General features: G+C 42.2%; 2 protein-coding genes across 2 annotated transcripts; both read right to left on the reverse strand.

Moving 5' to 3' along the window:
• Window positions 1-7,633: 7,633 nt before the first annotated feature.
• Window positions 7,634-10,779, reverse strand: LOC133005508 (homeobox protein Hox-C10a-like). Its single transcript, XM_061075212.1, has 2 exons — window positions 9,923-10,779; window positions 7,634-7,911 (listed from the first exon to the last, which is right to left on the reverse strand). The coding sequence occupies exons 1-2, from the start codon at window positions 10,659-10,661 to the stop codon at window positions 7,634-7,636; spliced, it is 1,017 nt and encodes a 338-aa protein (XP_060931195.1). The 5' UTR covers window positions 10,662-10,779.
• Window positions 10,780-19,184: 8,405 nt separating this feature from the next.
• Window positions 19,185-21,902, reverse strand: hoxc11a (homeobox C11a). Its single transcript, XM_061075287.1, has 2 exons — window positions 21,035-21,902; window positions 19,185-19,417 (listed from the first exon to the last, which is right to left on the reverse strand). The coding sequence occupies exons 1-2, from the start codon at window positions 21,900-21,902 to the stop codon at window positions 19,185-19,187; spliced, it is 1,101 nt and encodes a 366-aa protein (XP_060931270.1).
• Between the last annotated feature and the right edge of the window lie 5,544 nt (window positions 21,903-27,446).

Raw genomic sequence — 27,446 nt, forward strand, 5'->3', positions numbered from 1 at the left:
ATGTTTCTATAAAAAGATGATATTTAGAAGTGTGAATCGCGGTTTTGTGCAGTGGCGGAGGGAACCTGTGCGTGTTGCGTCTCACAGCGAGCGAGGCACTATTTGATGCTGTAATCAATCTCTGTCTGGCAGAAACCCACGTTGCCGCGAGGAGTAGTGTTACAGCATTAAAGTGTTTATGGAATCGTTGACGAGTTTTGTCCTTATTAAACCCGCAGAGCATTCGATAACGTGGAGGGTTTATAACTTCCTGCGGAATGTTGTTAATTTCTTAATAGAGAGAGAAGCCTTCACAGTAGCCACGCGCTCATATACATATATATATAGACACAGAGGCGAGGGGGGGAATCAAGCTACCCCGACAATAAAGTTTGCACTGTTTTTTAACGATGGTGCAACAGACCAAACATTTCTTAAGTGGGGATTTGCGGGAGATAGGCGAGGAGGGGATTCGGATTCTTGACAAGCAGCCCACTACAGCGGGCTATATTCGGCTGGTGACCGTTCATGTTTTTTATGCCCATCAATAAATGTTAACGAGGACCATTTGATTGTTCGTAAACGTGTCGTTAATAAGAGTACATCCGGGTTCCCCCAGCCTAAGCATAAAACCTGCAGCGGCCACTGTATGCGAGTAAAACTATTTATATTTAAGACAAGGAGAAAGAGAAAGGGCCGAGGACACAGGATGGAGGAGGACAGAGGAGCAGCGGAGGTAAACGGGTTCGTTGAAGAGGTTCGACCCAATGAAGGCTCTCAGGATTGGGACTAATGCTCGTGTTGGGTCTAACGCCAGGACTTTACTGTTTTCGCCCTGCAGTGCCCCGGTGTAGCTAGTCTGTTATTAGGCTGTAAAAACAACCCTGAACTCTTCTGCAGGAGACAAATATCAGACAATACTTCCATGCGCAGGAGACGGAGGAAAGCGAGGAAGGCACCAGTGTCATTGGGGAACACAATTAGACTAATTGTACCATAAATAATAATGAGGGAACTTTAATGCATTTGTGTGCGCAGACTGGACGGGAGCAGAGCTAATGCATCAGTAAATCCCACTAAAAGCAGCACATGTTATATTTCTGTGACGTGGTGACTTTGGTGCGAAATAGTATTTGTGCTTTTAGGGTCAAGAAATAACAGAGATGCGGACGGGTGATGTTTTTTTGGGCTGTTTTGATTCTGTGTGTGCGTTTATGTTTTATCCGTCTGTGGTTTGGGAGGCTGTTTGTTTTGTTGGGTTTTATGCGCGATGGTGATTCGTAATTGCTTCTGACATTGTATCTTGTTATTCTCTCAGTGTGGACAAGTGGTTGGTTAAAAAAAAACAAGACAGGCGGTCAGGAAAAAGGTTAATTAAACTTTAATACGAGAGAGAAATATTTATATTTGAGTGTATAAGAGCGTGCAGATCAGACAGTGGTCATGCGTAAAAGTTAAATTATAATAGTGCAGCCGTGGAAACCACTACACGCTGAAATTAAATCAAACTGGGCGCAGTATGATCCGTAAAGTACAAACTGACAGCTCAACCAAAGACACAAACTTCAAAATTAAACACAATTTTGACGTTATAGTTGTTTGAATCCGAACGTATTGAAATTAAAAAGAAAACTTTTTGTCAAACCCCAGACAACACGAGGAAAATGACGTCACCTATTAGATACAATTTCAACATTTGTTCGTCCAAATTATTTCTCAGGATCCACAATGAACTGACGTGTAATTCAATATTCAGTTTTCGCGCATATGGCACGACAGAAAATGTAATCGGTATGTATAGACGCATTCTGGAAGTGCGATGTGCGTCATGGCTGCTGAGTTCAGTTTCAACCATGAAATTTAAAAGGCCAGACGCCAGACCTGAACCCCGATTGCGCCAAACGGTGTCCTGGAGTGCGCTGATGACTGCGCCAGCCTGCACAGACTCAAATATTCCCCCACATGTTTACAGGAATAAAGCCGCTAACTGCATTTACCTCATCTTACACTAGATCGTATACGCGTGTGTGTGTGTGTCTATGAGAGAGTGTGTGTGTGTGTGTGTGTGTGGACTTGTGTTTTCTGCAGGTTGAAGGTCTGAGTCCGTTAATTCAACTGCTGCCATTACAGCTGAATGACAAAGTGCCCAATGACCATTTATTACAATAACATATGGTCATATAAATACATTATATAGTCATATAGTCATGTTCACAGTAATCCACTACAATCCTCAATCCTTTATGTTCTCGTGGACGTTCGAACCCGTGCCCGTGTGTGTCCATTTATAGTAACTAATACTATTCTAGACATCGTATCTATTCCACTTGTTTATCCATGTTTGATGAGCTATAATAAAAACTAGATCATCCAGATTTCCTCAGTTGTTTCTTGTTTCTCAGATTTCTGTCTTGTGCCACGTTCGAACAAAACTGCAACTGCCACTGAAACGTCCAGGAGAAACGCTTCTATCCCGCATGGATAACAGTATGATTTTATATCAAATGGTCACGCTGCGTTCAACATTTTACATAGAAAAACATCCTGCTATACGGAGAACAAAGCAAAAAGTAACAGTTGTTAATTTCGTTCAACAGAAATCCTCCGGTGCATCAAGACACAAAAACAAAGACCAGATAAAATAATGCGTAAAAGTTAAGGAGACAAATCAAACAACAATGTTTGTTCAGTTTGCTTTAAAATAGACTTTGCGTTCCTCTACAGCCAAGTTTAGTCATTTTTGTTATTATTGTCCAAAATCCCACATTTGCCTCTTAAAGGCTTCACTCTGTCTCCGTCTATCCTTTGACTTTGTAACATGAACACACGGCGTGTTTCAGACAGGATGTGCCCATGTACCTCAAATATGATGATGAGGACTTAATCGGTTGTGATAACATCAAAACTTGAAACTGATACGACACACGAGCCTGTGTCTGACATTTCTCTATCACACGATCAAGTTGATAACAACAGAGCCAATACGAATGAGCTGTGCCAGTGCAGCGTATCTCCGAGCTGACGTGGACAGACTTGTTTTGGTTTAACAGGACGTTTATTAGCAGTTTTGAGTTTTTATGAGTCAATTTGAGAAAAAAGCCTGACACCGAGTCACAGTCTGGGTGTAGGTGTTTATGTTACTGTTTGAATTAACTATTTGAGGACCAACGCTTTTAATCCGATACCTTCAAACCACAAAAAGCTTCAACATACATCATGAAACGGTTGCGATTTATATAACAAAGCAAATATTCAAACTGCAGAGTTTAAATATTCGTTATTTAAAAAAGTGTGAATTGCAGAATAGGACAAAATATTCGGCATTTATTTCCTTATGACCACAAAGCAGATGGACTTATTAAGACAACATTATTTCCTGTGTATGTTCATGTAAATAAACTCTTCAGGTCGCTTCAGTCTGGATTGTGTTTGCTCTCACTTCCATCAGAATAACCAGTTGGCGTCACCTCAGGTTAGACGGATACCAAATGAGTGTTGTGACAGGACTTTCTTTATACGGTCTCATACATCTTATGGCTTATTGTGTAAAGGCGCGTTATCCATTCTTCCGGTAACGGTGATATAGTCACAACATATAGACCTAAGCACTGTAAATATTGCCATGACGCTCCACATCAAACAGGAAGTTTCTCTCCCCCCCACACACACAGGATGCAGTGTAAACCAATTCGTGCTTTATCTAAGCATTGGAGTAAATTATCCGCACACAAGCTGTGCATATGGAAAAATTCAAAGTGAATATCAGAAGTTATTTATGAAAGTCCCCATGTGCGGAGCAGACACCACCGCGAATACCAGAGTCACTGTGATCAACACAGAGACAGAGAAGCCGGATACGCGTCTTAATTATAGAATAAAGCTTCATCCGAAAAAACGTTTTCAGTCTAAACACTTCAAATCAAATTCCCACGTTTTACAGAATAACACATTGTGGGATCTATTGTTAATTCCAACACATTTATATCCTAACAGATATGATAAGAGTAATCCTCGTGTAATATAGATCAGATCAACAGTTTTAGCTTGGATTTCGGTCCAGCGTAATGCAGCTTTAATTTCTAATTCTACACCCTTGAAATAGGACGTTATTTCTTATTATTAGCCTAATGACGATTCAATATAAAAAATGCATTTTGAATTCCGACTTTGCTGAAAACCCTCAAAATAAATGATAATAAGAAATATCTGAACATTTCCCAGAGAAAGAAAGTTACTGTCCTTTGTCTTCTCAACCTAATCATTTAATAATTATCGTAAAAAATTGTACAAAAACAGTCCCAAGAAGCTTTTTAAAAAATATATATACATCTCACAATCTAAATCTAGTTTCACACCCAAAAAGAGTGGTAAGCATAGTTGCTTCGTGTCTGATCATGCCAGTGGCAGTAACACATCCTCAGCTGTCCTGAGGAGGTGTCTGTGTGAAGCCCTCAGTTCCTGTGCGCCACTACAAAGTGAAATAAATTGCTTTATGTGTATATGGTTTTAGGGTGAATCTGTGCAGCGTTCGGGGCTGTTTCCAGCGCTGTAAAGTCTTTGTCAGTGATGCATTCCAAGGGAGACACTCATTCACTGCAGCTGAATGAAAGTGACTTTGGATTCCAGACTGTCTCTTCCAGTTGCACCACCGCCAACGGGAGGAGGGGGCTGAGAAAACAAGGGGAAATAGTGACCGGTATAAACACTGGTCTCCCTTGCAAGAAAAAAGGAAAAAGATGCTGACGACGACACAGGAGCAGACTCTTCCATAAATAAATGATTGTGTTTGTTCTCGATAATCTGTCCTGAAGATTTCTGTTTTCCTCCGTGACCTTATTTTACCTCTGCTTGTACACTGCTATTGATTCATGTTGTCAATAATCAAATGGTTTGGCTTAAGGCAAAAATAAAGTTAGGCTTGTACTCATGATGTAAATGTGTGTATGTACTATATTCTTCATTGACAAGATAAATACATTTATTCCCATGTTTGCTAAATCATTTCAATTTTTCAGTACTATTGGACAATCATATAGTTCAGTCCTAGTGCTACTGGAGTTTAATTCCGAACAATATCAAAAAACTAAATTATTTGCATTTGTAAAGCGAAATTATTTTATAAAATGATGGTTGGGCATAAAAAGTATGCTCATTTCCAGGAAGAAAACTTCTGACACTGGGATGAACACGACTCAGGACAATGAAAATATGGAATAAAATGAATGCACAAAACAATAATTGCAGATATTCCACAGGACAAAAAATATTAAACAGGTCTTAATTTGCAAAATGTTATCTATTACCGAACGAGTGAGGCCATTGAAGCATAAACTGACAAAGTGGTTAATAATTTTAAATCGTATACTGTCAGGTATTTTATAAAGATGTTTCTGCTTGGTATAAAAACAAAATTAATTCAGAGAAGAAAAAGACACATGTCTGAGTCGTGCATGAACAGACACAAGAACAAAGACTGCTCACATGGGATCATCGGGATGTCAATACGCATCAATTTATATACCTGCTTCATTTGCAGGATAAACATATAAGAGCCAAATATCCATCCATCCATCCATCCATCCACCCGTCCATCCGTCTATCCATCCATCTATCAATCCATATATCCGATCATAAAGCAGCTGAAACCATTAAACCCATGCAGACAACCAGTGATGACAGATGCAGCACAACGCAGTCTAAAACTTTACCCCATGTTGTTTACAACCTATTCTCCCTGGTAGAGCTTCGGGAGGTTTTACAGCCCGCCACAAAACAACAGCCAAAGAAAGAAAACGTCTCTGTCCGAAGATATTGCAGCTCAGTTCATTTACAATGCCATTTGCGGGGGGAACCTGTGGGACTTTAGGGGGTAATTCAGCGGAAATTGTGCCCTTGATGAAGACGAACTGACGTAATCAAGGCAGTTTCTTGTTGCCGAGCCAGGAAGCCAACCCCAACAACATGAAACTACCTAAACCACGCTTCAGCTTCGCGCAAAAAACGGGGTTAGAATCCACGGACAAGGACAATGCATGCATGCACAAAGCCAAGTGAGGATTAACACTATCCAGCACAAAGAGGAAAGGCGAGTACCAGCACAATAAAAAACCACACCAGGCTGCAGCCAGGCTACTTTCTCAATTACACTGCTTAGATGGCAATGCACGTGTTGACGAGTGAACTCATAAAGAAACGTGTCAACGGTAATATCCTGAAGTTGTAACAGCATGGATAGTGTGTAGCTGCAAAGCACAGCGTGTACTCAGCTGGTACATATATGCAACCTTTAAAAATGAAATCAGAGTATATGCATCCACAAACAAAAATGCCAACAATATAAGCAACCAGCAGAGTGGAATAAAAACAAAAGAAATCAGCAGCAGCAGTAATATATCCGCCCCTTCGTGTGAGTTATCAACGTGAGCAGGCATGCACCGTGCGTGCCACAGGAGCTGTCAAGCAGGCTTCCCTGACAGATGTGGCACAGTCTCCTGCACAGGACGTGGAAATATTCATGAAATATGAGTCCTACCTTCGCTCGCCTCCCGCAGACGCCTTCATGCCGTGTTTAGTTATCCACGTGTTTGCCGTGATGCGTGTTGTTGTTGTTGTTGTTGTTGTTGTTATTGTCCCTGCAGCCGTCGCGGTCGCTGTCCCTTTTATCCTCCATCTTTCTTATCTCCATGCTCCCGTGCAGCTCCCATTCTCCCGGGCTGCAGGCGGAGGGTGGCTGCTCCTGCCAGCCCCGGCGACTCGGCTGGATCCTGCACACATTGCAGTCTCTACTGTGTGGATTAGCCCTCCTCCACACACACCTTTAAACGCATCTTTTACTGCTGCAGCACATTATATTTGCAGATCATAAAATCCTCCCCCAACGCTTTCCAGGGCGAACCTGACATTAGAATTTTATGACCTTGACTTACTGTGGTCACCTGGATAATATTTAAATCAACGTTATGGTCTCTCACTTCTATTAAAACTGCCATGATCTCCTCCTCTCATCCGCAGTGTCTCTCCCTCCCTCTCATCCCCACCACTGTGCCATCAGGGGAAGGACAAAGTTGGTATAAAACCTTTCCGTTTCCCCCCCCCCTCTTTTTATTGTTTTGGAATCGTGTGCCATGACATAGCTTGATATCATCTTGTGCATGCACACTGCTCAGCACGGCGGCAGACACCGTGGGGAGGCAGCTGCACAAGAAGTGGCACAGCGTTCATCATAGCTCAGCGGAGTGATACTGCCTACGTGCCACGAGTTGTTGATACATTGCTGGAAAGCGTCTCCTCCTTTGGTTTGGTTTTGTTTTTGTTCTTTTGTTAATGTATCGCCAGGTATCAGCACATCACTTTCCCCATGCTGCAGCAAGTGCTCACATGGAAATCGAAGTCTAGTCTGCAGGCTGAGGAGTTCTCTCATCAATTAAGGAGGGTGTGTTTGTTTGTGTGTGTGTGTGTGTGTGTGTGTGTGTGTGTATGTGTGTGGTGTGTGTATCAGATAAGAGAGATCAATTGATAAATGATGAATGATAAGCGCCTGCCTGTCTGTATTTGTGCCATGCGTCATATCTGTGTTATGTCTAAATTTGTGTGTGTGTGTGCGTGCGTGTGTGCGTGTGTGTAGATGTTGATGTGTGTGTGCGTAAATATCTCCTCAAGAGTAGCTGTAAACTGCACCCTGCCCCCTATCGCGACTCTCCCTGTTCAGCTTCTTGAGCTTCATGCGTCTGTTCTGGAACCAGATCTTGACCTGTCTGTCGGTCAGGTTGATACTCCGGCTGATCTCCAGGCGGCGCTCCCGAGACAGATACATGTTGAACAAGAACTCCTTCTCCAGCTCCAGCGTCTGGTACTTTGTGTAGGGACACCGCTTCTTCCGGCCACTCTTGGCTTGTAACCAGCTCCCCATCGTCTTCCCCGCGGATAAATCATCTGCACCGGGAGAAAAACAAAGAGGAATTACAACCATGGCCAGACCGCAGAGGCCTGGAGGATTTGTGCAGGGAGTCACATGCAGCTTCATGACACAATCAATACAGTGGATGCTGCTACACGTACACACCCATTTCTCAAACGCACGTTGAAGACCGTCCAGTAGCAATAGAAGGAAAATGGTACCTAGATGCGGATAGTCCGTGACTCACTTGAACAAATGAACGACGCCTAACATCCCACGTACAACTCCTACTGCTCGCAAATTGCCTTTGTATGACGTATGGTTATAATTAGATAAAATCAAACTAGGGTGTGTAAGCACTTCTTTTGTCTTGTTGGACCTCAGACTCCCATAAAATGTTATTACTTCTGCACACGAGTGCCAAATGAAAAAAATTGGGAGGTTCATCTCAAAAGATTAGGAAGTCTCTGTAGCATAATGGAAGATTAATAATAATAATAATAAAAACAAAACAGGGACAAAGGAGCAAGACATGTGATACAGAAGGGAAAGATCTCACTGCTACACATTAAGTTAATTCCTTGATTAGCTTGTGGACTCTAGGGAATAACGCCTCTTTTGCAAACACAAAGAGACACACACACACACACACACACTCACACACACACACACACAACATGCAGGTTACAGTAATAATTACCCTAATGTGAACACTGAATTAGTGGCCCACATTTAATCATTGTCAAAACATTTAATTCACTAATATGGGATTAAGAGGATACACACACACACACATATTCAAAAAGTCGCCTCCTTTGCCTTTGGTATATCTTCCAATTAAATTAAAGGAAATTATAAAGGACCTTGTCATGTATGGAGCTTTTAGCCAAACCCATAAATAACACAACAAACCGAAATCAGGTTTAAACCGGAGCAAAAGAAAAAGAGGCAAAGGGATGTGCAATAACATAATTGTAGCTAGCTTCATGTATGCTTTATTTATGAGGAGGAGATTATCATATGAGACCGTTATTATGGTGAGTGAGATCATAATAACATATTATATAAATCGACTGATCACATATTTGAAAATAAAATCGAATTAAACAGTGGTATTTGTGGTTTTGACAGAAAATTCCAGAATTTGTTTATACTATTATCAATCTGCCACTTTTAGAATAAATTAAAAGAAAATACACGTGTTCTCAGACGTGAACCTTTTATTGTTAATTATTATGCTGCAAAAACTGGGCTGGAATTATTCTGAAGTATCTTCATCGATTGATTTCTGAAATATCATGCTTGAGAAATGTGGACCGAGGTTTAAAAATTATTTATCCACAGCAAATCGTTTTCAGCAGCAGATAAAAACCGTACAATTTTCTGATATTGGCTTGGTAAAAGAAATTTAAGGCGCAAAATTGTGATGTTAAAAATGGGTCCGTCTGACAATGAACATGATCTATGTAAGAGAGAGAGTGGAGGAAGAGAAAGTGAGAGGGAGAGGAGTGTGTGCGTGTGTGTGCGTGTGTTTGTGTGTTTGTGTGTGTGTGTGTGTGTGTGTGTGTGTGTGTGTGTGTGTGTGTGTGTGTGTGTGTGTGAGGTAGGGAGAGCGAAAGAGAGAGCGTGTTTATTTATATGATAACTGCCCATCTCACATTCTCACATTAATGGAAAGGTGTTAAATACCACGGGAACCATAACCCCTGCTAGGCGAGGGCTGTCAAAGGCCCATACAGCCCCATATGACTGCTATCAAACACCAGTCTGCATTATTGGACCGTGACACACACACACACACACACATAAACACGCACACAACCACACACACACACACACACACAAATACAAACATAGCAATGCATCCATGCACGCGTGGAATATTTTGGGGAAGCTGTAACTAACAAATTATTTGTGTGCATGTGTATATGAGTGTGTGTGTGTGTGTGTGTGTGTGTGTGTGCTTGTGTGTGCGTGCGTGTGCGTGTGTTAGGGGGCGGGGGGGGGGATTGGTGTATAGTATTATTAGTAGTAGCATTAATCTACCTTTGAATTCCTCGTCCGAGTTCTCTGAGCAGCTGTCACTCTTGGCCTTCTCCTCCTTCCTGCCCGGGCTCCCTGTCCCTGTCTCTGGCTCTGGAGCCTCTCTCCTCGCTGCCTCCCGCGCCGCTGTGCTGCAGCTGAGGGTCGATGCCGGGGCTGATTCAACAGATGTCGCCAAGTGTGTCAGCGAGAAGCCGGAGGGGAAGTGCTGCGGGTCGTCCTGCTGCGGCCTCCCTCCGCCGTACACCTGGAAGCAGCCGCCGGACGAGGCGGCAGCTTGAGGCCGGCAGCTATTGTCCCCCAGCCGGATGTAAGTGGCCGACTCTGTTGTGTGTTTCCCCTTATTGCTGTCATCCTGATAGAGGCAACAAAACGCCTCCTCTTTGACGTTCCCCGCTGGAAACGAGCAGGGTTGTAAACACTGGGCAACAGGTTGCTCGTCCCTGCTGCTCTTGGAGGCTGGGGTCCATGCGGCCAGCTGGGCTGACAGGTAGGGCCCGTCCTGGAAGCCGCTGAGCGCCAGGGCGCCCGGAGGAGCCTCGTCTCGCTTGGAGAGGGGCGACGGTCCCATCTTGCCCATGTTTCTCATCACTGAATACCCGTACTCTGCGGCTGAGTGGATGTACATTCCCGGGCTGCTGGAGTAACCCTCACCCCTGAAGGAAGATGATCCTCCCATTAAGGAATCCATCAGGAAGTTACCGGGCGCTATGTTATTCGGACATGACATTTTTTGTTGCATTTGGCAACTCAGTGGTCGTGTGGTGTGTTCCACTGGTCTGGGCTACGGGATTTCTGCGGGACAATCAGGACAGTGGGATGCTGACATCTTTTGGAGGGGGGTGCAAAAATATCAGCAACATAATTATGGATGCTGGGAGACATGTCATGTGATTTTCAGACCAATAGCGGCGTGGAAGTGGCCTTGATGCTCCAGACTGGCGTGACGTCAGCGCGGTCAAGTTGGGGAGGCTGCAGGCGTTTGGTGGAGCAAGAGCGCCACCTAGCGACCACGTGGGGGTAAGGACAGCAGGAGGAACAAAGGAAGACTGCTGCAGCAGGGGATTTTTTTTAAGGCGACTAACTACGTGGCTCATGAGATTCTGATTTCTGTTTCACTTCAGAACTTCCGATTTTATTTCAACTTTTTATTCGTTCGGCTCGTGGTTTGCGTTTTCGTCCTGAGCTGCGAGGGCGACGCCATCGAGGATTTGGTCATAAAGTGTTTTTGAGTTTGTTCTCATCGACTGGCTTTGTTGTTGCCACCGGTTTAGCAAGGTAAGCTGTATATGCAGGTGTGTTATCGGACAGAAAATCAGATAAGATGTGAGGCTCTTTGTGAATTTTAATTTAAAAAAAAGAACAACGAGACGGTTTAAACTGTGACGTTATGTTTGGAAATCAGCGATTCGCTGTTGCATTTGACCTGAAGGGAACATTGTGAAATACGTCTTACTGACGTCCTTGGGTAGAATTACTAAAACACGTTTCATGCAGTAAATAAAACGTGTATTTTTGCCCTGCAGATTATCTCTCTGCCTTTTCTCTTCATGTCACTTAACCGCTGTAACAGAGCTGCACCTTAATCCGTTAAACAGGCCACATGTTTAATCTTATTAGGTCTATAAGTTACCTTTAACTACACTGAAGCCTCTCTTCATGAACTAAGTGGTTCTCTTTGTGAAACGGGCTACAAAATGTTAACTAGACGGTGGAATTAGTTCGCTAGTGGCTGATAGGCCTGTAAGGATATTTATTATTGTGCTGCAACAGGAAACTAAACCCCAAACAGGATTACGTCAAGCATTAAGTTTTTCTCTCTCCCCCCCACCACCTCTCGTTCTCCCTTTTTTCCTGGTTTTACTGTTACCACAAAACATCTTACAGCCTAATAAATAATTCACTGCATACCTGGGCTATTGTTATGCGCAATTTTGTCTTACTGCCAGGATGTTGCTCGTTGTTTCACGTGTGATTCCAATGTTACAGATGTGAAATTAATAGTCTTACTGGTGTTTTTGTTTTTTGTACTTAAATGCTTCTCAGTGTGGCCCAGAGGGAAGGATAATTAACTCTCAGCTATAAATGCGGGTTTTGCACGTACCTTTTTTTTTTCCATGTCGAACTAAAACATTTGCTGCGACTCTTTTCACATTTTCTCCTCAAAAACTGGTCGTCGAACTATTTATATTTGTGCAGATCAGAATAATTTGTTTACATTTATTATTTCTCCAATAGAACTTGGTGGTGCGATGGTAACAAATTGTACCGCGCGTGCAGGCGAAACCAGGTGATGATATTAAAAAATGAGACAATTGAAAACATTAAATCAGTGAATATGACTAAATGCGCAGGATATATTTGCTACACATACACAGCAGTTTGGGGATATTTAAATTGAAAATCACAGACTAACGTTGGTGTGAAATCTCAGAGGCTAATATACAAATACACAAAAACAGCCCACTGTAAAATGTTAATATACCCTTGTGACTTTTGCATATAAAAACACTTGAGTCAGCTTTGTATCCACGTCCTGTGTTTATTTTCTCATTGCAGATATTGTGTTCAGTTCGAAAAAGCGCACTTGTGTTGGTTACGTGTTTGTGTTATCTGTGCTGCAGTCCGCACAATAACACACGGACCTACGACATGATACTAAGACTGACACTGTGCTGCGGGATCTTTAATAAATAGTTTGCTTTAAATTTGTCAAGAATCAATCGCAGGAAAGGTTCATTCAAAATAAACTTTATTTAAACCTCTGGGTTGAATTATTTTATGTTAATTGCATACAGCTTACTGGACGAATTTAATATTCTCGAAGAGTCTTGTTAATATATTTCCCCTTTTTTAAACGGACACAACATTTTCACTGAAGCTTCAGTGATGCAGAATGTGGGTTTTTGTCTTATTGCCACAAAACAATGTGAAATGTTCACCTTTTGAATATTTACATTGTCTAGTAACTTCTTAAAAAGATCAAACATTAACTTTACTCATACAAACTTTAGTTACAAGGGTTCAACTGGTTCAAGGGTTTGGTTTTTGTGTGTGACGTGCACGCGCGCCGGTCTGTCTGTCTGTGAGTTCAGTTCAGAATCATTTCCAAAGGCAAGGGCGACATGTTTTTCCTTCTTTATTATCAATCTCTGGATCTGTGTGTTAATTTGCATTTAAACCGCAATGTTTGCAGTGTATAACGACGTGTCACCTGTGATACACTCAATGTAAAGTGAACTCCACATTTGAATAAAATGAAATACAGAGTGTCTGTGGTCAGTCAATCCATTTCCAACATTCATGAACAACGTGCACTAGCGTGGCTGCACAACAGAGAATATCATGCAGCTGCTTTGGTGATTTTTGTATTAAATGAAGGACAAAGTGGTTATTTGTGTGTGGAGACTTTAGGAAGCAGTCAAAGTAAAATAAAAATGGATCAATACGTGACACGTTCTTTGTGATTCGTGAAAAATATACAGTTTTGAAGATTGAATGTTTTTTTTTGTACCTATAGGAAAAGTAAAATACTGGAATAAAGGATTAGTACGGATATTACCTTCCACACCCTATCTTGGTCTAACACACACACGCAGCCTGATGTAAGGATATGATAATGGCCACACCTAATGCACAGCCTCACTCGCACCTCTGACACGCACACGGGAAGAAATCTGCTTTATGACACATTCAGAACTCGCCTGCCGGCTATTTCAACTCAGACTGGCAAAAAAAAAAAAAAAAAGTCATACACATAAAAATAAATGAGACTGTGGCCTAAATGTACATGTGCACCGTGCCCTGAATAATGCTTGTGTGTTACAGGAGAACATTGGTACCTTCACGCGTTCGGGATCAGACCTGTCATTATCATCTCAGAGATCCGATAGCAACAAGAACATTGTACTGTGATGACGTCACAGTCCTGAAATGAAATGATGAGGGGTTGTTGTTGTTGTTGGGACGTCACACACCAGACACAGTAACACAATGTTTTCATGTGAAGGAAGAACACACGGTGTGCACGGTGTTACAGGTGTAACGTCCCAAAAAGAACCATCGTGAAAATAATGTAAAATAATAGTAATTTGATTTAGTCAGTTGTTAGTAGTTGAGGTTAGTTGTCGTGATTTGACGCGAACTAATTTACATGAGCTTTGGGCAACGCAAGTACAACTGAGATTGTGACACAATCACGTGAAATGGTGTAGTAAACAAAATACCATCACTACTTTATGTTGCACTATACTTCGCCCAAAAGCTATGTAGTGATTATTGAGATTAACAGGGCGAATCCAAAATGTACATCTTGAACATGCTTATCTGCTTTAGAAAAACGCTCTGTTTTGGTGTTTCCAGTTCACAGATGATTTGTCTGAAATAAAAACCAAAACGAAATCCATTAATTCAAGTCCGGCTATTTGCTTTCTGCAGTTTATTCTCTGTGGTTAGTTCAAACTATTTTAATTTTAAGGAAGACACTCAAATTGGGGCGAGGGGAGTTCTTTTTTTGAAGTGTGTAAATGCTGCTGTGTGTGTGTGTGATGATCTTCCAAGGATTTCTTCTCACACGTACTCACTAGTTTGTAACCAAGAGGGGCCTATACACACACACACACACACACTCACACACACACACACACACGCTCAGAAACACACACACACACACACACACACACACACACACACACTCGGAGTTGACCGAGACTGTATTTTATCAGGGTCTTTACACTTGTCTAAACTACAACCCCATACCTTCGCCCCTAAATGGTGGTCCAATTGATTCCAAACCTGGGGGCTGTTATATTATTGCAAACAGGTATGGGTGTTGAATGCTAGCGGGTTTCCTTATTGTACTAATCAGGAGCCACTGGGGCGACACAACTAATTTGCTCCTGGCAGCCACTTTGAAATATCTCTCCAGTTGGATGTGAGGAGGCTCTGCTTTGTGTCCTCTGTCATGCTGCTGTCCACTCCATGCGCAACTGCAAATTTATCGTGCCAGAATCATATAAGTTCTTAATTAAAAACCAAAAGTGGCAACCGCCAACAAAGTGAAGCAGTATTACATTATTGCCGGTGACGACCACAGCAAACAGACACACACACACACACACACACACACACACACACACACACACACACACACACACACACACACACACACACAAGCCGCCAAATCGAACTGAAAACTTTGTTGAGCCTGAGCTCGGTACATGGTGATAATAAATACATAGCACGCTGCAAATGCGCTAATGTAAAGGGAAGCGTTTTGAGAGTTATTTTGTTGCAGCAATAGAAGGGGCTGGTTTTTACAGCGTCGAGCTGTTTTATGGGCCTGTAAGACAGGATAGGTGCTGAGATGTGAGTAGTACACTGTAGTATAAAAGCCTCCAATAGCCTATAACCAATTGATTAGCATTTGCAGGGGGGGGAAAAACTAGAATACCCCTACAGTCACTTCATAATTAAAGATAAAACCCGCACTCAATTCACAAATTAACTGTTGAATAGTTTTTACGCAGCAAAATATTTGGAAATGGTTCAAAATAAAATTGAAAAGCAATCTTCATTGGTATGGAGCTTTAAGCTTTAGTGATATTTTTTATACAGACCACATTTTGTATTTTTTGCAAGTTGTTATTTTGTCTATGCTGTTAATTTTAATGCAAAGACAAATGTGTTGCGTTTTTGCATTATTCAGCAATTAAATGAAAGATGTCAATCTTTGTGTCACCATCTTTTACTACAATAAATAATGGTTTATAAGCCTATAGGAATAACATTATATACGTCAATATTTATACACACTTTACTGGATTCGAGAGGAAAATATTTATTTACTATCAATACACTTCCCCCAAATAAAAAGGAAATCTGATCTTATTGGTCGTTTCGAAGTTTTATAATTCTTCAGAGTAAAGCCTCAGACTGAAGGAATTAATTTTCTTTTTACTTTGCTAAATTAATCACAATAGATTTTATCCTCTCGCCCCTGTGGCTCACCCCCTTCATAAAACACACACACCGCCATTTTCCCTCTGCACAACACCCAAGTGCAGGAGCTACAGACGCGAGCCATGAGTGGATCTGCCTGGACCGTCCTGTCACGCAGCGCATCACGGAAGAGGATGTCTCTCTACGACTAATAATAGCCCTACTACTCTGATGTCACCGGGGCATCCATCTCAGGAAACGTTTTCAAGAATCTGTTGAGGAAACAGAACCGGCGCAGAGGCCGGGAGAGCAGCCGGCCCCCGTGTGGCTGATGGACAACATTTGCAGGGGGGAGCCTCTGCAGCGCTCTCCTTCGGTGACGTTCGGCGTTGGGGAAGAACTACAAATTACTCACGTCACCGTCCCAGGGCCAAGGTTGGTGGGTGTGGCGAGAGAGGAGCTCCTATAGCCTTGATCTCCGTGTGCATTGCCTTTTCTTTTGTCAGAGCAGCCCCCCTGTCCTTCCTGAGAATACACTGACATATGCAAATTGGGCTTTATCTCATTCCGTCCAGAGAAATATACATCCCGGGTCCCTGCTCATATCATCCATGCGTGTGCGTAAAAGCGCGTGGAGGCGACTGGAACGCGCCACGCTCCACCCCCTTTTCTCATTTATTTTCTTTACATTAAACCCCTTTCAGCCCTGATCGAGACTTTAACCTTTATCCCGACTTAAACCCGGTGACCATCACCTTCACCGAACAACTGGAGTTAAAGCATAACCACGCACAGTGCATTGTAAAAACCGCCTCGAGTCACAAACAGCCTGAGCAGGAGTCACATCTAGGATTCCCAGGATGGACCGACTCACACCCACTATCCAAACCTTCATGTTTGCACCCGGGCAAAAGGCACCACCCATAACGACAGGCACACTGCGACCGCCACACACCAACGTGTATTTTTTTTTTCTTTAAGAGAATACAAATATAGGTCTTACAGTTTATACCAACATGTTTTAAAACGGCTCACGCGTGAAAACGTATACATTTTACAAGGACAATAAAGTGTATTTACTGGACGTGCTAAAGCTGGCAAAGTTACCTGCTGTAGTTTAATGCGAGGGGGTCAAAGTTGATCTCTGTACACATTCCATTTTCTGTTCCCACTCACTCTCATTGGCCCTTTCCGCCGCTGCACACATTTCCGGGCTAAAGGGGCTCCTTGATTCCACTTTATTGCAGCGGGTTAAAGGTGAAGGCCTTGACATTATTGAAGTTCAAAGACTACATTTAATTATAAATTGTAGTTAATGCACACGTGCAATCATCATGCACATATGTTGAGTGCGCATGGTACACAATGCGAAAATGTACGTGCGGTCACATAAGGTTGACTGCACGCACACACACATAGAAACACACACACACACACACACACACACACACACACACACACAGGAAGAACCAAAACAACAACATGCCAACTATGATTTCCTTTCCCTCCTGACACGCAACCCAATTAGTCAACAATTATTTATTCATAAGTGATGTGTTGAGACAGGATGAGGTTTCGTGTCAGCTCAGATAAATAGACTATTCTTTTTAAACGCTTGGCCGCAACAGAGCTGCAAACATTTCGCCAGATCTTCCACAGGCCAGATAATAAAATAGAAATAAATAATACAAAACAATACAAATTACACAAGGTTTAAATAAAAAATCCTTCTCTGAAAAAGGACTGGATTTAAGGCAGTTTTCCAATTTTCAGATGAGAGGAATTGAGATTGACAGCAGTGCGCACAGGGGTTGGGGTTAGAACACTACACACAGACCCGAGTTCATGTCGAAGACTCCTGGCCAGCTCCTTTTTTTTTTACCTCCTCGGACATCCAGTCTTACTTGTTTACTGTTTACTGCAGAAGTGGACGCCATTCCCCCCCGAACAGACGGTGCAATTAACAGAAAAAAATCGCCATTTAGTGCCCCTGTCTTTATGGCTTGTGTCTAGACTACAAGAGTGGCGATTCCATTTAGTGGGCACTAAAAGAGGTTACTCTTCCAACTCTCTTTCTCTACATTTCTAAGATCCTGGCTCTATTTTGGTTCAATACCTCTCGCTCAGAAAAATAAAAAAAAAGTCCAAACGTGATCTCTCAGAGTGGTGTAAACAGGAGTTAGACTCAAATCCAACAAGTGCAGGCCCGCCGACACCTCGGTTTCACAACCGCCACCGAATCGACCACAAACGCAAAATGTGTGTATCAACATGAAGTGGCTCTTAACACAATCTGGAGAGCAAAAAAAGAAAATAAAGTGTACACGTGTGGTGTGTGTGTAAGCCAACAAGCATCAGATATACGCACAGTTGTGAGAAGTTTCTGTTGTTCTGTGTCACGACAAAGGCGCACGGAGTAAACATTGCGCTCGGTGCGGAATAAATAGTCGTGAGCAAAGGTAATTGTGATGGTGACAATAGCACAAAAAGCACAAAGTCGTGGAGTTTTGCCTATACGTTTCTGTTTATTTCATAGGTATTATATTAATGATACACAGGCCGACGATCTGCTCCTCTTCTCTGGAATCCAAAGCACCAATGTCTCAAGCAAATAATTTAACGAGTGTTAAAGCTGTTTAAAGTTGTGGGGGCACTGTATTGAAAAAGGGCAAGCAGCAGGGATGAGGGGAAAAGGTAATTCAACATACGCCTATTTACAGTCACGAAATGCACATTGCATATAGGCTACTCTGTACAGGGAAGGGGGGGGGGGGTATACTTTCACAGATTTGGACGTCACAGTTCTCACTGGCAAACAAAATGCAGCCTGGAGATCTTCTATAACTCGTTCATATACTCTGGCCGAGAAATAATTAGATACTGATTTGCTATATACAAAGACCAGAGGGAAGAGGTGGGGAGTGAGAGAGAGAGAGAGCGAAGACTTGTCCGCGCAAGAAGGATTCAAACGGGTTTTTGATACATTTGATATTATTAACAAATATGTCTATATGAACAATATAATAAACACAATGGAGGATCGTGATAAATAGAGGGGACATATTCAAGAACAGCATATAAATGATTATTCTAACCACGTAGGCCTTTCTGGGGGGGTCGGGGGATCAGCTAGAAATTCTTTGCCGCCCGCAGGGTAATAAGAAAATGGCGACTTTATCCCATGCTGGCCTGTTCCTCCCACTGTCCACTTTTAACATTGCACTGTTGGTGATATGGGCTCCTTTAGAAAATGGTGATGCCCTCAGTGAGATTAGAGGAGGCCTTCATGTCACCGAACAAACACTGTGACACTCTCTGCTCCTGCTCACAAGAGGGGGTTTCCAGAGAAGTACTGCAGGCGATCCCTGCTCAGCTTCTTCTCTTTCATTCTTCTATTCTGAAACCAAATTTTAACCTGGCGGTCGGTGAGGTTCAGCATTCGGGACAGCTGAAGCCTTTTCTCTTTGTTGATGTAAACGTTAAAGAAGAACTCCCGCTCCAGCTCTCGAATCTGAAACTTGGAGTATGGACACCTCTTCTTCCTTGTGCGAGGAGTGCCTGCAAGGAGAGCAAATGAAAAACGATTTATTTTAAAATACAAATATTTATCAGAGTGCCAAATGAGAGACAAAACCAGCAATAATATCAGAGGAATTTATAATAATAAAAACAAGTGCCGCATTGGACAGAAAAGCGTTGGAGTTGGGGTGGCGAGCGAAATCCGTTTCAGTGGCATCAGTAATGATCCCATTTCAGTCAACATGCATCCAGCAGTTGTAGCCCAACTGAGGCTATCAGATAAACCAGCCATAAAGAGTGTTAAATATCCGAATCGCTCGGTGCAAATAATATCAACTTACAGCTTCTAAGTACGTGTTTATCTGTTATAAATATACAACAACAGAAGTATTTCACCGCATTATATGCGTCACATTCCTCTGGAGCTAAACTAACTATTTACACAATCTTTTGGCAGTGGGCTGAAATGCGTTGCCCATGTTTTGCAGTGGCCTCTGTAGACCTCTGTGGCCCAATAACTTACTATCAAACAGGTGACTGGGGAAGATGCTTATTTATTTTATTGGGTTTTTCGCTGTGCATGTGTGTGTGTGTGTGTGTGTGTGTGTGTGTGTGTGTGTGTGTGTGTGTGTGTGTGTGTGTGCAAGAGGCACAAACATGAGCTTGAGCTAGCTTGTATCTACAGCCTTTCTGCATGGGCTAAGGCAATGAACATGAGGCTAAACCCAGAAATAAGAGCTGTGTGCTGCAATAATGACAATCCCATTATTATATCAAGCAGATTTTTTCCTTCATGCAAGTGATATAAATTACCATTTTGTCAGATTGCATGCAAAGCATTACTCTTCAGGTGAAATGTAAAATATAGCTTTGAATTTCAGCTTTTATCAGGGGTCATTGAGGCAATTGTGAAAATATGCAGACCTATGCATTATGTGCAGGCAGAGTAATCCTGGTTAATTTAGTATATGCCTGTATATGGATGAAACGGTTTTAATATTCTATAGACAGATAGTCAGACAGATTAACAGATAGATAGATAGATAGATAGATAGATAGATAGATAGATAGATAGATAGATAGATAGATAGATAGATAGATAGATAGATAGATAGATAGATAGATAGATAGATAGATAGATAGATAGATAGATAGATAGATAGATAGATATATAGATAGATAGATAGATAGATAGATAGATAGATAGATAGATAGATAGATAGAAAGGGGCACATATAACCGTATAGTGTGTAATACTCTGTGCAGCATGTCTTTTGCGGGCAAACCCAGTGCTAAACCAAAATTTCACAAGACGCCAAAAGCAATGTTCTGCCCAATTGGTTTTTACTTTCGACAGCCCAACGAGAAAATCCCTTAAAATTCCCAACGCAAGTTCACGATCAAAGTTAACATTTGTCACAATAGCTCTCTCTTAAAAATTTCACAGACTCTCACCATAGAGGCGGCTGTGTATAACATCCCCCTTTTCTCAAAGCGCTTTCCCATCGTAAAAATTCTTCCCGTTGCAAGAAAGAGCTTTGTAGGGTTATAATAAAATCCTTTGAATGCTTATAAAACTCCACATAAAATCTGACCGACAAAACACCGGGCTAGTCCCCTTAACCTTCCCCCATTTTACAGCTTCGGTATACCTACTCGAGTGGCTGCTCTTGCTGGCGGTGCCGTCCTTGGTTGTCGCGGAAGAAGACGTGCATGAGCCTGAATTTGTATGTTCCTCCTCATCGTCCGGATCTTTTTCCTGCTCCGGAGCTCCGGGTACCGAGGCTGCGGGTGGCGGCTGCTGCTCCTGCTCAGAGTCGCCGTCCAGCTTTCCCCCCTCGCCCTTTTGTAAACAATTGTCTGACTGATTGTCCGTGCTGCTGCAGTATGCGGTCTCGAAAAAGCGGTCGAAACCTTGCGGGAGGACGCTGTTTTTCCCCACGCCGGAGTAAAAACCTGTGGAGGGGTGATTGGAGCCCGGGTGGGTGTGATGGTGATGGTGGTGGCTGTACACGCTCTCGTTCTTCATAAGCATTTCTGTCATGGTGGATGGTGGAAGACAGTCCCTATGCACCAGATCCTCTCCCGAGTAGCACGATGCATAGTTGCTTCTGTGGTGCCATTTGCTGGCAGCGTCCAAGCCGTATGAAACTTCCCGTACCCCCGGCTGCACTTGGGACAGATTTGTGGAATAAGGGTAGCTGATCTGCCGGGACGGGGCCTGCGGAAGAAACGAGGAGACGGCAGAAAACTCGGGGACGTAGTAGGTGCAGCTGGGGAGGTAGATGTTGGACGCGCAGCCCGTCCTGTCCCCAAACTCGGATGTCCGGTCTTTGCGCGTCTGGGAGCAGAAGTTGCCCAGATTCACAGAGTTAAACATCTTTCTCTCTCTCTCGTACTCCGTACTATAGATAGATGTTTTGGATACGAGCTGCAGCAGAAGGGGGAAATTTGGGAAGGCGAGATGACGCGCAATCCGTCTAAGTCGCCCCGCAGACACGTGATCGAAAGTAGATATTGTCATATATCAATTTGGAAGAGTTGGATGTGTAGGAGTGGTTGGCTTTAGGTAAGATCGAGGAGGTTCAAACGAATATTTCTCGAACACCACAGGCAGCACTAGGAAAACCAGTAACAGATTCCTGTTTGCTGGCTTATGACAATTAGAGAGATATGTTGCTGTGTGTGTTTATGTTTATGAGCTGGTGGCAGGCTAGCTAAACAGCTCCAGCTCCTTAAACAGGCATAGCACAGGCTGCAGAGTGCACCCACTGGCACGTATTTCATAGTATTATCGAGTGTAACAGGTAAGATAATAATAATTAATATGATTACCACTAATATGGTCTATTATGATTATTTACAAATACTGTTCACCCACAGGTACTGATATCATTTTAATCACAGAATGAGGTGCTTTTATTTTATTACTGACACTGTTGCATACAGAACAAAATCTGCATTAAGAAACGAGGATACGCCCAATAAGGTATAAATCTGTTGAAAAGCAAAGCCCATGAGCTCATTCATCGTTTCGCCATTTAGAAAAAGTTTAAGTGTGAATGAGTCGTGTTCCTCTCTGAGACTCCACAGGACATTTTGTGATCTCTGAATATGCAGGAGATCTTTTCATAGGGGTTATATTAGCTCTTTTGATCCCCCCCTTTCCATTCTTGAATATAGTGGCTACATAAATCTGCTGCACACGTGATTATCAAACAGGGCTGTGGATGAGCCGGGCTCGCCTGTTCAGAATCATGCAACATATCAATTCATCCATTTCATTTAGCTTTTATTCATGGTAACCCTTTTATTTTTTTCTCTCTCTCTCTCGTTCCCTAGATGGAGAAAAAGAAAAGCTGGATCAGCGGTGGACGACTGCGATTGTGCTGTGAGGCTGCAGCTGAGCGCCTGTCGAGGCACAGTAGAAAGCACAGCACACATGTTGACTGAAGCAGCTAAAGTCATCGGCCCCACTCTCATTATTCCCTTTGACTTTGGATCATGACAGAGTCCATGAAGGACAACTGCGCATTTCAAGACCCAAGTTCCTGGAGTTCCTGGTGGGAATACTGCTGCAGCTGAAGCCCTGAATAAAGAGCTTCTCCCCCAGTGGGAGAGAAAATGTGCCTTAATCACACGAACACAAACTCAGAAAAAAACAAAAACATTATTATTATTATCCCCCTGATGTCAGCTTTATTCCAGTTTGGAGTAGTTATTGACAACATCACCCAGATCATCCCCGCAACGCCTGAACCTCTCTGTAAAATATAAAAACACATGTTTTGGGATATAATATCTAAATCACCTGTCGATCAAATCAGATCTTTTGGGTTGCAGTTTTTTTTTTATGCAAATCTTAAAAGCAGAGCCACAATTACCCTTCTTGTAAACGGCAGCTCACAGGCCCCTCTCACACTGGGCATATTGACCAGGCAGCATGAACGTATCCGACATTTCCCTCTAAAATAAAATAAGTCCCTGCTGATGCTCCGAGCCGCTGTGATCATTTTATTCTCCAGCCGAATGTCGACATTTATCTGTGAGTGAATGTTAAAAAGAAAAGACGTGTCGCCCGGACTTTTTTTTTTCTCTCAACAAAATGCAATAAAATGAATGGTTTGGAGAAAAGATGCGCCTGCGTGTTCTTTCCTGCGTCATTGTAAACTTTTAATTGTACTGTTGAGGGCCATATAGGACTCTTTATAGACTAACTGATACTATCACATGGTGAAATTAATATGATGGCCCATTGTTTATGATTATAGGCTGCTTCCTAAATGTTGCAATAGACTCTTGAATTATTATCCAATATCCCAATAACGCCATCGCTCTATTACGAACCGGCCTGTATGGGACACCTGTGTTGAGGACAAATAATGGAAAACAAAGTGAGTGTTATTTTTGTGGTGCCTCTAAAACAGCGAGGGCAAGAACAAGCCGCATCATCAGAACTGTTTGGAAATAAGAGTCCAGGCGTATTTGTGTAAAAAAAAAAGAAGAAGGTGGCATTGGCAATAGCTTGTTTATTAGGCCACAGACAAAAGGTTGTCTCACATGATGCATCCTGCATCCAAGTACAAAGAAAGCAGACAGCTGTCCAGACACAGCACTTGAATTTGACCACTAAAATTCTCTCTCTGTCCACCATAAAACTCCGAATGGCTGTAGTAACGCTAAATTCCTTTGTTCTATAGAAAACCATAAACGGTGAGAATGACCGGAATTTGGATTTAAGCGACAAGATAATTCTGCACTGGTGCGCTGAGTTTTCACACCGAGCAGCAGAATGCGTTTCGCTGCACTTGGAATTTACCGGTCCGTGTCGGAAACGCGTTGAATTCATGCCTAAGATAGTATAAGAGAAGCCTCCAATTTTGCGTTTTGACATTTCTGTAATTTGACTGAAACATTTTAATATTTCATTCAAATTAGTCCTAATAACGGAGCTTGATGAACTATGGAAATGCACAAATTTATAAGTTTATTTGTGCCTCGTGAAGTGCAGCCACTGCAACGAACAACCGTAGCTATGGAGATATTTGTGTAAACATCTTGGCCTGTTGCCTGTATGGACACATGCTCGACACATGCCGCACCAATAGTATTGCGCAGTTTGCATAACAATAATAATAATTTGCACATTAAAATGTCACTTTCCAATTTATCTGTATGAAATATACACAGCGGCCTGGAATCAAAGGATTAAAACACAGGACTTGAATTTGAGTATGGATTTCTACAATCTGAAAAGCCGCAACACTAAATGCTTCATGATAACCGTTCATGAATTGCGACATTTAAAACGTATCCGTGCGTCAACATTACTCCGATCGTAATATCATCTGCAGGCCAAAAAGAACGACCATAAACAATAAAGCTACAAACTCGTCTTTCATCAGGCAATAATAGAAGACAGCCCAACACAATATTGTCAAATCATTTCTTCGTCATAATCATTTCAATGATGCACTTTAACGCGGTGTAAATAAGTAATGTGCGTGTGTGTGACTAAGTGATGCATAAATAAAGTTTAAAAGTTAGAGCTTCTTTATCAAGATAAGTGAAGAAGCGAAAAAAGGAGGGTTTGAAAAGAGTCCACAGCACACAGGAGGAATTGAGGCGTTTAAAGAAATGGGAAATAGCACTCCCGGCTGCGTTGAGGTCGCAGTATTTGTCATAATGTGACAGAATATGAGCAGTAAGCGTCCATCACTTGGCAATATTCTCCTTCCGAGGATTTAAACACTGCAGTTTCTAGCCTCGGAGCGCCCAGAACACCAGTCAAAGAATCAGCTTTACCATGTGTTAATCTCCCTGGATGGACGAGTCACAAGCAGCTGATATTCCGCTAGCAGTAGGACCCAGGAAAGGCAGATTTGGTTGCACCAAATGAACAGGCTTAGCATATGCAGAGTTTGCACGCAAAGGGAATCTGTGTTTGAGTTATTATCCCGATGCTCATTCTGTGTTTGAGGAATTAATACAACGACAGATAATGTTATTTAGGTTTCAATAATCTAAATAATAGTCAAAATGTTCTGTTGCGTTCCTAGAGCAAAAGGTGTTGTCAACATTGGCCATTTTACGCCTAAATATCACTGTTGGAGCTTTAACTTTACAACTGTGTCCGAGGAATTCCAGCTATGTATTGCTACCAAGCACCATAATTACAATGGTTAACCTAGGTGTCACCCTCTTGTTAAGAAGAACTCTCAGTTTGAAAAAATGGCGCACCTAAATATTACAGTGTTTTGGCTTCGGGTAGATAAATCCTGTGCCAAATGACACAAGAGAGACCAAACACACACACACAAACACACACACTCTCACACACACACACACACACACACACACACACACACACACACACACACACACACACACACACACACACACACACACACACACACACACACACACACACGCTTACACACTCAATGGGCTCACTTCACCAAGACACTACTGCACAGTTAGCTGATGTCAAGGCTAAATGTGGGAAGCCTGCAATCATATTACTGTCCCCTCATGGCCTAGATAGGTTTAATTGGATGTAAGTCGGGCAGTTAAACTTGGTCGCATGAGTTGCGAACAGTTTCAAGCAACACTAAAGAGCCTTGTTTCCTTTTTCCTTTTTTTTTACTGAGGTCTCTGTGAATGCACCGAGCGTGGAGGGTTTGTGGTGACAACAATGGCTTACAAGATAAGGATGTGTGTTATTGTTACATTTAGAGCAATCTCCAGAGTGTATTTCTCTTTCAACCACCAGCACATAAAGCTTTCACAACAATGTGTTAACTTTTTTATTAGAAGTATTAAATGATATCACATCACGAGAAACAGTCCAGTGCTGACTGCTGGGCCCAGTTCCTGTGTGTTATTTAGATGTCCTGGAAAAATCCGGAAGTGATTTAAGCAGAGGAACAGTAAGCACTGAAGAGATCTTTGGGTATAATTTTTAGATGAACCAAAATTAAGCTCCAGTTGGATAATTTGCTCAATTTTGATTTAAAGAAAAAAAAATACAAAGAGGGCATTTTTGGGGAGGCAATTTTGTGGCTATTTGCATGCCGATATATTTAAAAATAGATTTTTAGGCGCAGCCTGCATACCTCGAAGAACAACACACTTAGAAAGACTCAGATTTGGAAATAAGCAGAGATAATGTGCCCAGTGTTTAAACACAAATCAGCGTTGACCATTATAAATAAATAGCTCCGGTTTTGGAAAATACGCACGAGACGGCAGAAAATTACGCAAGACTTGCGAACCATTACGCAGCAATTTGTTGTTCTTATATTGTGATTTAGAGATCATTTATTTAGTTTTGTTAACAAAAGTTAATTAGTGACAAAATCTGACACTGAGCATGTAGTGACATAACCTTCGTATGTGCAGTAATTATACCGATTTACTTTGACAACGTCTGACGCAGGCGTTTCACTTGATCCTATTTCTTTAATTATTTGGTAAAATCTTGTCTGTTGTCCACATAGTCCTGTTGGATACAGTGTTAGGTTTGTTGCATGCAGGGGCACAACCAGGTGACGAACGGATGGATTTTAAGTGCATGAAATGTCATGGAATAGATTTTTCATAAGAACAGAAATTAGGGCGAATTCAGCAAATATTTCAACATTTATGTCCATTGAGGCGAAACGCGCAACACTTGGTTCTTTTCGCACCGGGGGTCAAAATGCATTATTTTAGTTGGCCCTGTCCTTGCACGGAAGCGACTCAGTATGTGCACGCAAATAGACGCTCTGAGCTTTACGCTACAGACTCAGATATCTCTGAAATGCCTGTTCAAACACTTAGTGCTCTTGTTTGCTTTGCCGTCTGAGCTGCACATTTTCCAAGCTCGTTTTCTTCAGAGCCCAGACCTTTAAACACACAGACAAACTGCACATAAAAAAATTGATATTCATATTAGAAAAACAAGACATGGTTTAGACAGCAGTGCATGTGCACCGAACCAATGCTGGACAAACTCAAACAGGTGACAGAATTTTCCTTCTAAAATGGAAGTGCTTGAAGCAGACACCGTCGGATGTATAGCTCTGTG

Source organism: Limanda limanda, chromosome 7 (assembly GCF_963576545.1).
Source record: "Limanda limanda chromosome 7, fLimLim1.1, whole genome shotgun sequence".
In the NCBI taxonomy this organism is placed as follows: domain Eukaryota; kingdom Metazoa; phylum Chordata; class Actinopteri; order Pleuronectiformes; family Pleuronectidae; genus Limanda; species Limanda limanda.

What these genes read in the sequence shown, in the direction of transcription:
- LOC133005508 (XM_061075212.1), bottom strand. Translation starts at nt 10,661, where the DNA reads ATGCAACAAAAAATGTCATGTCCGAATAACATAGCGCCCGGTAACTTC. An exon ending in CTCGGACGAGGAATTCAAAG is followed by an intron (nt 7,912 to 9,922) that starts GTAGATTAATGC and finishes CTCCCGGTGCAG; the next exon opens with ATGATTTATCCGCGGGGAAG.
- hoxc11a (XM_061075287.1), bottom strand. Translation starts at nt 21,902, where the DNA reads ATGACAATATCTACTTTCGATCACGTGTCTGCGGGGCGACTTAGACGG. An exon ending in CAGCAAGAGCAGCCACTCGA is followed by an intron (nt 19,418 to 21,034) that starts GTAGGTATACCG and finishes CTCTCCTTGCAG; the next exon opens with GCACTCCTCGCACAAGGAAG.